We start from the raw sequence: 14,192 nt of genomic DNA on the forward strand, positions 1-14,192 counted from the left end.
TGCATGGAAGTAATTATTAGTACACATTGCAATCGTTCTGATGCACCCATCTAAAAAGGACGAATCCCAAGGGAATCAAATCAAGAATGACTACAAATGAAGGGCCAAGAGGTTGGACGTTCCCTTGGGCTCAGACTCTTGGCTTGGCCTTCTTCTCCTTCCCCGGTTCGTCTGCTGGCTTGACCTTCTTTGTTTGTCGGGATTGCTGAGCCGCCGCCTTTCTCTTTCTCGTCACTGCCCCCTTTGTGTTCTTGCCGGCTTGTTTTCCGACATTTCTCCAGTCGAAAAGAGATGGGTCGTATGGTGGATCTTGGGTCATGTACACGAGGGCACCTTCGTAGTTTAATAAAGGGAGGAAAGGCCCCTGCCTACCTGGACGCGGCCTAAGGTGGTCGTACACCGAGGGCCCGTAGTTCGTCTGCCCAAACTCTCGGATGCTCCGCCCATTGATGCCCCTGTAAGCGACGAGTCGGCAAGGTTTTTGTTGAGACTTGGGGAAGTTGGCCCACCAGTTCCACTCCCCAATCACCTCATACTGGAAGCAGTACAAGTCCCAGGCCGCCATGCTCGCGAATGCCCAGCGTGGTTGAAGCCCTTGTTCAGGACTCCAGATGTGCGGGATTGTCCAGGCGTGGCTGAAGTCTACGAGCGTACCGTTGATGTACTGTTGGTACTTGAGGTCGCGAACAACGATGCCACACTTGTGTAGCTCCTTGAGGTCGCGTAGCATTTTAGGGAACTTGGTCGGCCGTAACCACTCCCCCTCCTTCTGGGCTTCTTCATCATGAGCCGGGGATCCTCCCGGGACCCAGTCCTTGACGATGGCCATGAGTGGCTCTTCGGGGTCCAGGTGCTTCAACAATTGGGCTCCAGATGTTGATTTGATATTAGGACTGTTGCCGAGCGCAATCTTAAACTGTTCTTCCACCTGCTCATTCAGATACACCGGCATGTAGCCATGCACGCGAACGGCAAGATCCTCGCGGCCCACTTCCTTCAACCTCCTAAACACGCGACACTCGTTGTTGAAGGACGTAGCGTAAAGAACTAAGGTCTCGATCAACGAGTCAGACCAACCGTATCTCTCTTTATGATTATAAGCCTCTCCGTCTTCGTATGGATCTTCTTGGAGGGGGCACAGATGCGCACAAGGCTGGGTGGTTCCCTCGGAGCAGAACTGGGGCTAAGAGTTAGTCGATATCTGGGGCGAAGTATGGGGACGGCACAAACTAACAATCTTGATAGCATAGAGCTTTCCGTCAATCTCAGCTTTGACAGTGGTACCGTGGGTCCCCACGCCGGCGATGTCCAGAAACTTGAAGTCATGGGCAAGGAGGTCATCGGTGAAGCATTCAAGCTGGCCCTCGCAATCAGGGAGGGGCTTGAGGGTAGGCATGTCGAAGGGCCAAAATAGAAAGGAGGTGATAGATACGAGCAAGGGCCGTCTTGTATGATGGTCAAGTGTAATCAGGTAGTTTCGTTTGGTACAAGAAATTGACGAAGTAGAGTTGGGCAGGCGGTTGTTTTAAGGACAGATGATGAACCATTCAACTTTCATAAGCAGAAAGAGCAAACAAAGGATGGGAAAAGTTAGCCCTTTCACTTCGGCATCTATTAGACGTCATCTCACATCCATCCGGGTGGGAACAAAGCAACAAAGGCTGAGCATTAATCAACGTGGTTAAAGATAGCCAGAATGGACTAGAGGGCAGTTTTGACTGGAGGCTGATCTTTGCACCGTTGCAGCTCAAAGGACTGTTAAAAGTTGCGGAACAAATCATGCAAGCGCCGGTTGCAGATGCTTTGTGTTCTTTTTCTGTCAATTTTGGGACGTTTCTAAAAGAAGCCCCTTTGTGGTGGATGCTTTATATGCCTTTGTTACTGCAAGTTGGCCCGGCCGTTGCGGTAGGGAGTCGTGGAGCGTTGGCCAGAACAAAGCAGAGAGGGCCCAAAGAGTGCGTCTGCTAATAAGCGTCTTCTTTTTCTAGTGTAGCTAGCGGCTTCTTTTGGAGACGTCATTAAGAACAATCCAAAGGGTACCAGTTCAGAGGATACATCTAGATGGCTGTCAGTGCCTTGTCTTTGTCTCCCTTGTAGCGTTAAATGCTTGATTGAATACCTGACAGCAAGGCAACCCGGCCATCGGCAGCTCACAGCAACGTGGCTACGTGGCCCCTCAAGTGGATAAGGCCGGCCCATGGTTTAAGAGACTTTCAGTTTTGCGCAGGCCAGAAGCAAAGGTCAAATAAGGAGGCCAGACACATGACACTGGTTCGGGGAGATTTCCATGCTAGACCTTGCCTACGTGGGGAATGCTGGCAAGACACAACTCTTTGAGTGTCTAGCACTTTGTGTGCCTGTCACAAGGCAACTCTCTTCTTGAGAGGCACAGAGTAATGTCTCAAGCATTGTGCTTCCCCTCTAGTTGATGATGGGCCAGACTATCGAGGTGGTCTGAGTATAAAATACCTAGTTTCAGCTCCATCCTAGACGCTCACTTCATCCCCAAACTTCCCACCAACTCGGTATCGATCGCATCCTTATCATTTCTTCTCGCGAAGTCCCTAACCCTTCTTCCTGTCTTGGCAGTAACGTCATCCCCCGGAGCACCATGGCGTTCCACATTTTTGCACTCCTCCCTTCCATCATGTTTCCCTGGGCTGCCCCTTTTGAGTCTCTGCAGGCTATCCTCACTAAGGCCAACCCGCCGATTCGGGATGAGTCAAGTCCATCAAGGACCGTGCCCCGAGACAAGACTGCGGCACCAATCAGCTGTTTCGAAGTGTCCAACTGGACTGAGTTCAACCTCGAAACGCTTATCGAGGCGTATGGAGACATCCTGAATGAACAAGTTCAGGTCACGAACCACGCCCCAACGGAAATGCCTAACATTAGATCCCTCGCTGATCTCAAGACGATCGGACAGCGTCATATTTTCCCCGTTCTTCAGTACGCCATAGAAGCTGGAGCTCGCCACATTGGCATCCGGCTGGGGCGCTATCTACCAACCTCTGAGTTTCGCCCATCACTGTCCTTGCAAGGTCTCTGTCCAGCATTCACGTTGCTTTCTGGTAATGATGAGGCACTTCTCGTTAGTTGTGTCCAACATGCTAAGCAGTGGAACTCCAGCGACCTTCTGGGGACTTCAGACTCCGCCAAGTACCCAATCGGCCGGCTCGTCACGTACTGTAGGACCGCAGGCACTCGGTATGGCTTTGTTCTCACCAGCAAGGAGGTTGTCGTTGTCCGCGTCTCCACGGCGAGCACGCCCAGAGCCTTCCATGTTGAGTGTCAGGCTATTCCATGGGGCGCGTCTGGGGACAGCGCCCTTACAGTCAACCTTGCTCTATGGTTTTTGGCCATGATGAGCCTGAATGACGACCATCGGCCAATTTGCGACTCTATTGAGCTTCTTCCGCTCAACTCATGGTCAAGATCATTGGGCTCGGACGGCCAGATTGTATATCAGCACCATCTCTCGATGCGCAAGCGCTTCGATCTACCAGCGAGCGCAGTTTACACTGAAGTCTAGGCATTTGGCTGAAGCATCATGCATTGGAGCGTCATGCAATACTGATGCCCTAGTATCAGTCTCGATCCCCTCCCTGGAGAGACGTACACTCAAGTTTCCTTTCCCTGTGGATGTTTCTTGGGACAGTTATGCCTATCACCCCAAACACCATCCCCAATCACATGATATTTCCTTTCAACACTTACTACCCGTATTTCTTTGGAGTTAGACCTGGCATTACATGATAGACAATTGACGCTTATTTTGGGCACGTTCTAGTAACTTGACAATAGTGCTGAAGCAAAGTTGACCTTATGAAATGGGTGTCCGGATCTAACATGGGAGTAGGATGTCTTGTGACAAGCCGACATAAACAGTCTGTAGAGCTCTGGCATCAACTCTGATGGATCGGGAAATTCTTCGAATGACGGACTGTTGCGGTTTTTAGCTCGAGAGGTTGGCTTAACATATCCGGGCGGTGCCGAGGGCATGGCAATCCTATGGGTAATCTGAGGTTTGGGGCATGGGGACATCCTGGATGGTCACAATGGGGCCCTCTGCGACAATGGCTTCCTTCATCTGGATGGATAGCTCGAATGGATTGCTTGAGTGGTATCAGATTTGAGCAGAGAGGCATAGAGGGCCATAGAAGGCGGAGGGTTAGTTATGATCTGACACAAGTGCTCTGTGACACCTTGATTGGTCCGTTAGGTAATACTATGCAAAATCGGGCGTGATAACAATATCGTGTCAGAAATATCGCGCTCGCTACTATGTCTAGCAATCTATCTATATGAGAGAAGTCCATTGCAGAAATGCTATTACAAACCCTCCAAAAACGTTCAAATCGTGCCCCCTTCCGCCCCTCGAGCAATAGAACCGGACAATTGACAGTTCATATGTCGATTTCCATCATTTAAAACATGAGAAGGAGCCGCAAGTTCAGTCCAATTCTGTATGAAGGGTGACGGACGGCGTCGCCTGGACCAGACGTGCAGTACAGTACCTTTCTTTCAGGCTTCGGGCTTTTGGCCATAGACGGTAGTTCTAGATTGAATCAGTATCCTGTCCTGGAACGAGGGAGGATAAGTCAACTTACACCAGCACATAGGAATGAACATCCCGGCTCAGAATCTCTTTGCGCATATCCACCAAAAACATCTGCGCCTTCTCATACTCCCACTGTCATAATAACATTAGCTTAACATCCAATATGTCGAGTATAAATCCCAACTTACACCCAAAAGCTCAGTCAAGCTGCGAATAGAGAATCCTTCAAGACCCTGCAGCAGAAACTGTCGGTTCCAAGCACCCCACTGCTTGAGATGCTTGTCCTTTGGCCAGGTACCAATTGGAACCTTGACCTTGTCTTCGGTGATGTTGGTGAAGCCGGCTTCTTTGAAGGGATCGACTGGATTCCAGAAAAACGGCCTGTTGATCTTTTCGCCGACCTCGTTGAAGATCTTGACCCAAGTCTTAAGAGGGGATTCGGGAGTAAGGGTCTCGTCATCGGATCTGGCGTCGCCCCATAGCTCGACATGCTCTACCCAGCCGCCAGGCTTAAGGTGCCTACACGATAATTAGACAAAAGCCAGCATGCTATTTTACGTGATGGATAAACCCACTTCTGGACTTTCTTCAGGAGCTCGGTCCAGTCCGGCACAGTGCCTGTCATGTAGCGGATATGGATCAAGTCAAACTTGTTCTCTGGAAAGGTCCAGTCCTTATTGATATCATCCACCTCGAACTTGCAGTTAGGAGGGACAAAGTTTGGCTGGATAGGTGACAGGTCGACACCGACAACCTCGGCGCCTGGGTGCAGGTCTGCCATTTCGCTAGAAACGTCAACTGGGGCTCTCTTAACAAGAGCGGGCTATTGTGAGAACCTACATGGCCCAGATACCAGTACCGCAGCCAAGATCTAGAACGTCCTACTTCTCGTCAGTAAGGACTAAATTTGAGTCAAACCATGCAGAACAGACCTGTGGGTGGTCGCCAATAGGAGCCTTATAAAGTTTACCGTCGAGCACAATCCGGAATAGCTCGTGACTAACTCCAAGTTAAATGAAGGCCAACATGCGCATTTTGAAGAGATCTCACATCAAGTCTTCAGCCTCTTGTTGACGATCGTCATTAGGTCCCCTAATTCAAGGTTAGAATACAAAATGAGGTTCTTTTGGTCTCAGGTACTTGCCAGTAGGTGCCATCGCCGTAAGAATGGTATCTTCTGCCATTTTCCCATTTGTAGTCGAGAATAGAAGACCTCAGCGATTCGGTATCGGTGACCGCACTTATACGCCATATTAGAACAGGCACAGCATGAATCGCATCTCCAGCATCCTCTTACCCCACAGAGTAAGCCGAGTCGCTATCCGTGTCCTGCGCAATAAATCGCGATCAGTCAACATGAACCCAAGCGGGGAACCATGCAGATGCTTGGCAGGGTTGAACCAACAGCCTCGATATTGTCATCAGCGTGCGGAGCCGCCGCCGCTTCAGGGCTCTCGGGCGACCTGGGAGAGGATTTCGGAGGCGACTTAGGAGACGACATGGTTTGTACTAACACAATAAGAGCGGTTCCGGGAGTTTGGTCGACGGGCTGCAAGAGGGGGGAGGAGAGTGACGTGGGCGGGGGATGCGAGGGGATGCGTGTTATCACAAATGATGTGACAAAGAAGGTCACGTGCATACAAGACTCCCTGGTCTTTTTATTTTATTCAGGAGTTGGGCCGAAATGACGGTGAAGGGATCGTCGCTGGCAAGGGTTTGTAACTCGCTTCGATTAGGGCAAACTATGAGTTTCTTGATAAAAGTCGAAATGCAATTTGTCGAATGGTTCAGCCACTAGAGAACTCTGCTATCCCGTTTTAAACGCTCAGATATATCTCATTTGCCTAGCAATCCACCGTCAACCACGAGAATCTCTCCCGTCACGTATTGAGAGGCATCGCTGCAGAGAAACACAGCAGGTCCAGCGTAATCAGCGGGTGTGCCCCATCTCCCAGCAGGGCAGCCAGTTATCGCAGCCGCTGTCACCTCTGCATTAGGGCGCAAAGCAGTGTTCCTATCAACACACAAATTAGCACTTTTATTCTTACAAGGCACAATGAAAGGCCGTTCCTACATATCTGTAGCCACATATCCTGGTGCGATGGCGTTGACTTGAACGTTGTGCTTTGCCCACTCGTTGCTCAGGGCCTTTGTCAACTGCGATACTCCACCCTTTGAAGACGAGTACGGAGCGTAGTTTTCGCCGCCTATGAAGCTGTTGATGGAGGCGATGTTGACTATTTTGCCTGATCGTCGAGGAACCATGTGTCGTCCGGCTGCTTGACAGAGGAAGAATAGTGCCTTGAGGTTGACATCCATCACCTGCCGTCTGTAAGTTTGAAAAATGCAATGGGGCAATGCTGGTCCTTACGGCATCCCATTCTTCCTCTGAGACCGATAGGGCCTCTTTTCTCTTCAAGATACCCCCACAGTTGACGAGGATATCGATTCTTCCGTCCATGACATCCAGTGCTTGCTGAAAGACACCCTTGACCGCGTCCATGTCACCCAGGTCGCACAAAATAATCTCTGCTCTTACCCCCCTATCCCGAATGTCATCAGCTGTGTCAGTGTTGGTCGTATCACGCTGGGCGATGCAGACCGAGGCTCCCGCATCAGCCAAAGCAATGGCAATAGCGGCCCCAATGCCTCGTGATCCTCCCGTGACAAAGGCGTTTTTGCCTCTGAGAGAAAAGAGGTCGAGAGCGGGGATTTGAGGTGTTGGTTCCGCTGCCGGCGTCGACATGATGAAAACTTGTGCTTGTCTGGGAAACTGTGTCTTTCGCTCGAGTGGACAGGGTCTTGATTCATTTTCTTTTTCTTATTTATTCTGCTTTTATACATGCAGGCTCCTCGATCCTCACGATGGCTCCCGAGACAATTCCGGCTTTAGAACCCGAATGATTAATCATTCTTCGGCTTCCAAGCCGATACATAATCACAAATGGGTAATTTGAGTCCAGATAGGCTCCACGATAAGAATGAGATATCATCACGGCGTCGGGACAGCGCAGACAGAACAAGTGTGAGCGACAAAATTGGTACAGCGTGTGAGGTGATTAGCGGTGTCAATATGTAAGGAATGAGCCTGCCTCTGGAGGCTGGAGCAACAAGTGCCTCCAAGCGAAGAGTAACATCTGAGGAAGAGAGTACAGAACAAGTTTCCAGACAGGCCCCTCATTTCTAGCTTTTTCTTAAAAGGTGTACCCTGGAAATTATTACAAAAAGAGGGAGAACACTCATCGTCTCGTTCTGGTGACAGCATGGCTTACTCCTTGTGATGCACGATGCTGACTACCCAACAGCCACCGACCGGAGTAGTCCGTCTCTCCCCGGCCAACCTAAACTAGGGCGTGATCGACACTCGGCTACCTCAATCCGAGTTGCATCCTCGGGTCTTGGCATACTTCAAAGTCCGAAATGTCTAGTCCACATTCAGCGGCTGGCAAAGGTCTAGTTTACCGAGTCGTTGCCGACAACATTTATCTTTAGCCGAGTCCATCTTACGGACTTTGTCTTTGGCAACTACACAATCACAATGACTTCTTTATTTCCAGTCCAGCCTTCGAAAGAAAGCGCTCCTGGGCAGGAGGGGCAGACCTTAGAGAAGGGCTTGGCGTTGGAACCCAACGACGCCATGAACCCCTCTCTCGATGACTCTTCCGTTGACGGGTCAAACTTCGTTCGAGCTCAACTTGGGCTGGACTCGCTCAATCCTGACTTTTCACTTCCGCAATACCTCTTGTCTCGTCAGATTGACGTTGCCGTTAAAGACAATGCACCAATCGATCTCTCCAAGTTCCAATCGCCGTTTACCTGGTCGACCAAGAAAAAAATTACCATCCTGTCAGGAACCTTTATGGCTTCAATGCTTGCTGCCTACTCTGCAGGTGCTTACGCCCTTGCCTCAGAGCCGCTGAGGCATAAATGGAATGTCGGCGACACGGCCTTCAACGCCGGTATTACCTTGTTTGTGGGCGGCTTTGGCTGTACGCCCATGATCCTTGCGCCCGTGAGCGAACTGCACGGTCGATACTGGGTCTTTGTTGGCTCTGGAGTTGTCTTCTTCCTCGGTACGCTAGGGTGCGCACTCACGGATAGTTACCCCGGCATGTTGGTCTCCCGCTTTGTGACCGGATGTGGTGCCGCTGTCTTTGCGACGTTGACAGGGGGTGTTGTGAGCGACCTCTATCATAAACAAGATCGCAATACACCTATGGCACTCTACTCTCTCTCGATCATGGTCGGCACAGGCTTTGGACCACTGGTTAGTGGAATTGCCGTCGATCACTTGGGGTGGAGATGGATCTTTTATCTTCAACTCATCGCCATCGGAGCCACGACGGCAGTTCTCTTCCTCTTCTTCGGAGAGACGCGCAGCAATGTGCTCTTGAGAAGAATGTGCAAAGAGCTCAACACCATGCAGTACGAAACGGTGACTGGAGCGATCGTGCAATTCTCTCCCTCTGTCGCAGAAGCCCTGCACCTCGACATCAGCATCATCTGGAGAAGCTTTGCGTTCCCCCTTAAGCTGCTAGTCACCGAGTCTGTTGTGTTTTGGTTTTCCGTCTGGGCTTCGTTCGCTTGGGCTATTCTGTACATGCAGTTCAGCAGTATCGGAATTGTTTTTAGAGGCGTTTACGGTTTCAACAGCACCCAAGTGGGAGCGGTTTACACAGCTGTCATTGTTGGATCGATCCTCAGCATCTTTTTGGCACTCGTTCAAGAGCCTATTGTTCGAAGAGTGTTCCCTCACAAGGCCCCATCAAGTACTCCCGAACAGCGTCTCTTCTCTCCCTGCGTCCAATCCATCCTATTACCTATCGGCTTGTTCTGGTTCGGATTCAGTGCGAAAACCAGCGTATCTTGGGTTTCGCCAGCACTGGCTGTGGGCTCCTGCACAATGGGAATTTTCAGCATTTATTTGGCTGTGTTCAATTACCTGGCTGACACCTATCATCAATACGCCTCGTCGGCCCTGGCAGCCCAGAGTCTCTGCCGGAATCTATTGGGAGGAGTGTTTCCGCTCATCACAGCGCGCATGATCTCAAGCTTGACATTGGGAGGTACAGGAGGTTTGCTCGGTGGTCTTGGATTGCTGTTGACTACTATTCCTTGGTTGTTGTATTTCTTTGGACGCAAGATTCGGTCGCGGAGTCCGTTTGCCAGGGAGATGGAGCATTAGGCCAATAGTATGAGATATAGTATGGCTGATGACCACTTTTGGAGACGTCATTGATGAGAATACGAATAAGACACAGTAACTACAGGTGCAGGTTCGTTATAACTTGCAAATACATAATCCCCCAAGTCGCGCTACAAGTCAAAAGTACCGTTCAAGCACTCTTCTCTGCTGCAAGCCTTCTCCAGGTCTTGGGATAGCCTCTATCGACTCTCCATTTCTCCGCTGTTTCTTTGACCCGGTTGACAAATCCTTCCCGCCATCCACCAACCACGTCGTCTTCGCCACCGACCCTTGAGCCCATGTTCCAAATCAAATCTCTTTCAGCCCTGGCCCCCTCTGGTGCATCGAGAAGACCAACCGCCACATCGACGAGATCGGGACGATCATCGACAGCGTAAAAGACGGAAGCGGAGCATCGCGAGCAAAAGTACCGCTGAACGTCTGGCGAGCTCTTGTATAGTGACAGGGTTCCAAGACGAGCATCTCTATCGGGGCTGGAGATGGCTTTTTGGAGCTCTTGCACTGATTGTGGGAAACCAGGTTGCTCCGTGTCGCTCGCATGGTGCATTTGGCGAAGCAGAGCAAAGGTCCAGTTGACAATTTCAGCGCCAAACACAGAGCGGCAAGTGTTGCATGCGTCAAAGGTCGCGAGGTGTCGGTGGGTTGTTGGATCAACGAAAAAGGGCAGTGAACTGGACTCAGCAGGTGAGAAGTCGTCTGGGGACCGCCGAAGAACAAGGTCAACTCCCTTGCAACGGCACTGAATGAGGATATCCCTTGGGCTTTGGAGATCATCATTCGATGCGCCCACTAGCGCCGGTCTGTCGTGATCGAATGTCTCGCTTTTGATAGCTCTTGCTTTCCAGCGCCTTGCTTCTATGCCATCTTCATTCACGTTCAGCAGCCACTGAGACAGGCCACCATCCTCTGTATCTCCGACAAAGATCTGATCCGGAAAGGTGATCAGGTTCTTTACTGTAGCATTGTCCAATGCTCCCGTAAACACATCAAGCAACTCTGGCTTATCCTTGTAATATTCTTCCCAGAACAGTGGGCTAGAGCAAGTCTCGCAGAACAGCAGGCTGACATTCGACGAGAACTCGTAACGCGCCAGGTTAGAGCTAAGAATCTCGCGAGTCAGGCCAGGCCATTTGATGTGACTAGTGTACATGGCTCCGGTGACATGTCGGCAGGACCTGCAGTGGCATATCGATCCTTGAAAAGGGAGACTAGAGCGGGAGATCGAGGTCGAGTAGGAATGTGCTTTGCAGAGGCACTGAGCTGTGATTGTGAGGTTCTGGCTCGGGTCCGCTGACATGGTTGTGCTAGTTGGGGGGGCGACTTAAAAGCTGTTTTCTTTATGACGAATATCGATGATGTATCAGAGGAACAACTCAATCCTACACTCTCGGGAAAGTAAAAGAACCTGTGTGATTGTAGTTGAGGAGCGTGATGCTGCTCATCACCCCGCACTGGTGCTTGAGGTGGGTGGATTATAAAACCCTCGGATATGAAGCCGATTGGCACTAACAATCAAGGGTTGTTCTTATCGGTGTCGGCTTCAATTGATCCTACTCAGTCCGCAACGCCATCTACTCTTAGAAGCCAATGCGACTACGTAGTATGCTATAATTGGCAGTAATGGCGTGCATGAACCTGCCAAGGTGGTTGGGGCCTGGACAATGAACCAACAGGCACATGCTAAGACGCCCAGAGTGCGCCCCGTGAAGATGTCTTGCCGCTGGGATTCGGAAACAATCCCCTGTAAACACCAAAAGTGGACAAACCCTGGCCAAGTCCTCGTATGTCCTGCATCATCACATGCACAAACCTGAGAAAAGGGGTACCGAACCAACAGCAAAACGGGTCACATTTCCAAAATTGTCCGATTTGCCGACGTTGTGTGTGTGTTGGTTCTGACTGTTGTTGGTTCTGCGGTGGGGTGATGGGTGGACATCCATGCTTGCAACCGTTCAGTCTATACCAAGAAGAGGAACTAACTAAGGCATGGGCAAATTGCGGTTTCCCGAATCAACACAAGATGCATGGATACTTAAGCACGGGAGAGGTACACCATGTCCAGCGGCAAAGCAACTGTTTCCCTCGCTCTTGAACAACGACTTTTTACATCTGTCACCATGTGCTTCTTCAACCAATCTGTCTGGTCCTGCGGCTACTGGAAATGGGCTGGTTTCCAACAACGATGTCACAAAGAACGTCGAGTCGGTGAAACTTGCGGCCTCAAACTCGTCTCCCAATGCAACTACAAACCAACAACATGCAGCATATGCCAAAAAATCAAAGCAAAAGTCCATCGCATCGAACAATTCACCGAGAGAATGGACCGCCTCAAGGAATGGAACCTTATCAGCACCTACGAGAAATGCCTGGAGGAAACCGTCATTATGGAGAATCAGTTGGCAGAACTACGTCGTCAGCACGACGCAAACACCAAGGATGTCGTTGAGATCACGAGAACTATTGTAGACAAGACGCAGAAGCAAATCAGGCACAGCGATTGGAGCGGTGTGCGGAAAAGCACACAGACAAAGACAGGGTCGAGGTTAAACACCATCCCGTTAGAAATGTGGGAGAGGGCTATAGACAGTCAGGGAAACTATGGTATAACTTCATCTGGAGCTGTCGTGATGGGTGTCGAGGCAGGGTATGGGGCAGGACGAGCCTTCATGAGTTCATAATCTCAGTGATGCTGGACAAATCAAGCAGCTGTATGATATAGACCGGTTTCATGTACCAAATCGTCACTATCCCACCGAGTCTTTCCTCTCAAACCAAATCATATCTCCAATGAGAGGCTCCAAGTCCAATCCCATCTTGACGGCCCTATCACCATCGAATACAAATTCGGCTGGGATCAAGTCATCACCTCCCTCCCAGAAATCAGACAGATGTGCAACGTACTTTGTCTGGTCTCGCTGATGCTCAAAGACGAGAGTAAAAGCCATCGAGCGGTCCGTAGCGTCTATGAACAAGGCGTCGTTCTTGATCTCGACCTTCATACCATGGTACCCGGCGTTCCAGTAGTCGCCCGTGTATTGACTGAGGAGTCTTGTCTGGGGCTGGGCGCTTTCGCTCCGGTTGTCTTTTTGCTTCTCCTTGTGCTTTTTCGCGATACTTCCTCCTTCGTTTCTTTGGTTGCCTTGCGTTTTCTTCTTTAGCTTGCCCTCTTGCTGGCCTTTCACAACCGTTTGTTTGCTGAGAAGTTGGGTGCGCTCCTCTTTCGCCACACTGACGACCTCGTCTATGAGGTCCCGAAACAGTTGTGCAGCCACAGAGTTTGTCCCCTCCGCGTTCCCAAGAACAACAGCGCCAAACTTGAACTCTGGGAGGAAGATGAAGCGACTTCCAAAGCCAGACACGACTCCATTGTGACCGTATACAGCATGGCCACGGTACCAGTAAACTTCCATTCCCGCGGTGTACTTTGTCGCAGGCGTGTGAGGCTTGAGCTTCCCACCTTTTGGTTCGCGAGAAGATCGCTCCTTTATGAGCCCTTGGTACACGTTTTCGTTGATAGGGCCTTCCTGGTTGACGATCGCCTTGATCCATTTGATCATGTCGTTGGCACTTGAGATGACTGAGCCAGCGCCTTGACCCTCGGGACAGTTCCTGGCTTCGATTTCAAGGTACGACGAAGTTGTTTTGTCCCAAATATGCCCCTTGGCTAGTCTGTCTCCCAGCCCCTTTGCTTTAGCCCCGTCGGGTTGGAGGCTACTCGAGTCCATACCAAGAGGTTGGAAGAAGCGTTCTTCCAGGAATTCGCTGAAAGGTTTGTTGGTCTTCACCTCGACCAGGTGCGTCGCGACGGTGTACATCATGTTGCAGTAGATGTATCTCGAGCGCAGAGGAGCAGCGGGGGCAAGATTTCTCAGGTTTCGGGTGATGGACCTTGCATTGTCCGGCTGTGTTGAGTGCTCGCCCATGTAGGAGTCGTCGTGTCTAGAAGTCGGTAAGTGGAATGCTTTGACCTTGGAGAAAATGCTTACCCAGGCATGCCAGTTCGGTGTCCGAGGATATCATCAATAGTGATGCCCTTGGTGTATTCATCCTCAGCTATGACAAAGTCGTCAGGCAATAGATCGGACATGACAGAATCATACTGGATCTCGGGATAATTCTCATTGCCATCGACCAACAATGCGACCGAAGCAGAAGTCAAAGACTTTGAGGATGACGCAATGTCAAACAGCGTGTCAGCTGTGCATGGTTTGTCATGTTCAACAGAGGCCATTCCAAACCCCGCAGACTCAACTCGGTCATTTTGAACAACTGCAATGGAGAGGCCAGGTACTCGGTTGCGGCGTGCAAGCTCCTCGATATGCAGGGCAAAGTCTGGTGAGCAAAACAGATCCATGATCTGCGACCGTGACAACTTTGTTTGAGCAAAGATGAGGTCTGACGTGGACAATTCGCAGTAAATATCAG

The 14,192-nt window shown here is 50.5% G+C and overlaps 7 protein-coding genes across 7 annotated transcripts; 2 read left to right on the forward strand and 5 right to left on the reverse strand.

Moving 5' to 3' along the window:
- Positions 1-130: 130 nt before the first annotated feature.
- On the reverse strand, positions 131-1,396 carry NCS54_01349800 (Hypothetical protein; the record flags this gene model as incomplete). Its single annotated transcript, XM_053158688.1, has 2 exons — positions 131-1,177; positions 1,235-1,396. 2 exons carry the CDS (start codon positions 1,394-1,396, stop codon positions 131-133), a joined length of 1,209 nt encoding a protein of 402 aa, XP_053014663.1.
- A 1,215-nt stretch (positions 1,397-2,611) lies between these two features.
- NCS54_01349900 (Hypothetical protein) lies at positions 2,612-3,532 on the forward strand (the record flags this gene model as incomplete). Its single annotated transcript, XM_053158689.1, has 1 exon — positions 2,612-3,532. The coding sequence occupies one exon, from the start codon at positions 2,612-2,614 to the stop codon at positions 3,530-3,532; it is 921 nt and encodes a 306-aa protein (XP_053014664.1).
- Positions 3,533-4,524: 992 nt separating this feature from the next.
- NCS54_01350000 (Hypothetical protein) lies at positions 4,525-6,062 on the reverse strand (the record flags this gene model as incomplete). The annotated part of the gene is made up of 10 exons (XM_053158690.1): positions 4,525-4,558; positions 4,611-4,693; positions 4,750-5,080; positions 5,137-5,346; positions 5,402-5,442; positions 5,494-5,560; positions 5,612-5,653; positions 5,706-5,801; positions 5,859-5,890; positions 5,967-6,062. The coding sequence occupies 10 exons, from the start codon at positions 6,060-6,062 to the stop codon at positions 4,525-4,527; spliced, it is 1,032 nt and encodes a 343-aa protein (XP_053014665.1).
- A 335-nt stretch (positions 6,063-6,397) lies between these two features.
- Positions 6,398-7,307, reverse strand: NCS54_01350100 (Hypothetical protein; the record flags this gene model as incomplete). The annotated part of the gene is made up of 3 exons (XM_053158691.1): positions 6,398-6,575; positions 6,636-6,883; positions 6,933-7,307. 3 exons carry the CDS (start codon positions 7,305-7,307, stop codon positions 6,398-6,400), a joined length of 801 nt encoding a protein of 266 aa, XP_053014666.1.
- Positions 7,308-8,099: 792 nt separating this feature from the next.
- NCS54_01350200 (MFS domain-containing protein) lies at positions 8,100-9,746 on the forward strand (the record flags this gene model as incomplete). Its single annotated transcript, XM_053158692.1, has 1 exon — positions 8,100-9,746. The coding sequence occupies one exon, from the start codon at positions 8,100-8,102 to the stop codon at positions 9,744-9,746; it is 1,647 nt and encodes a 548-aa protein (XP_053014667.1).
- A 151-nt stretch (positions 9,747-9,897) lies between these two features.
- On the reverse strand, positions 9,898-11,064 carry NCS54_01350300 (CENP-V/GFA domain-containing protein; the record flags this gene model as incomplete). Its single annotated transcript, XM_053158693.1, has 1 exon — positions 9,898-11,064. The coding sequence occupies one exon, from the start codon at positions 11,062-11,064 to the stop codon at positions 9,898-9,900; it is 1,167 nt and encodes a 388-aa protein (XP_053014668.1).
- Positions 11,065-12,511: 1,447 nt separating this feature from the next.
- NCS54_01350400 (Hypothetical protein) lies at positions 12,512-14,121 on the reverse strand (the record flags this gene model as incomplete). The annotated part of the gene is made up of 2 exons (XM_053158694.1): positions 12,512-13,706; positions 13,754-14,121. 2 exons carry the CDS (start codon positions 14,119-14,121, stop codon positions 12,512-12,514), a joined length of 1,563 nt encoding a protein of 520 aa, XP_053014669.1.
- Positions 14,122-14,192: the final 71 nt, after the last annotated feature.

The sequence above is a fragment of the Fusarium falciforme genome, chromosome 11 (assembly GCF_026873545.1).
Source record: "Fusarium falciforme chromosome 11, complete sequence".
NCBI lineage: Eukaryota > Fungi > Ascomycota > Sordariomycetes > Hypocreales > Nectriaceae > Fusarium > Fusarium falciforme.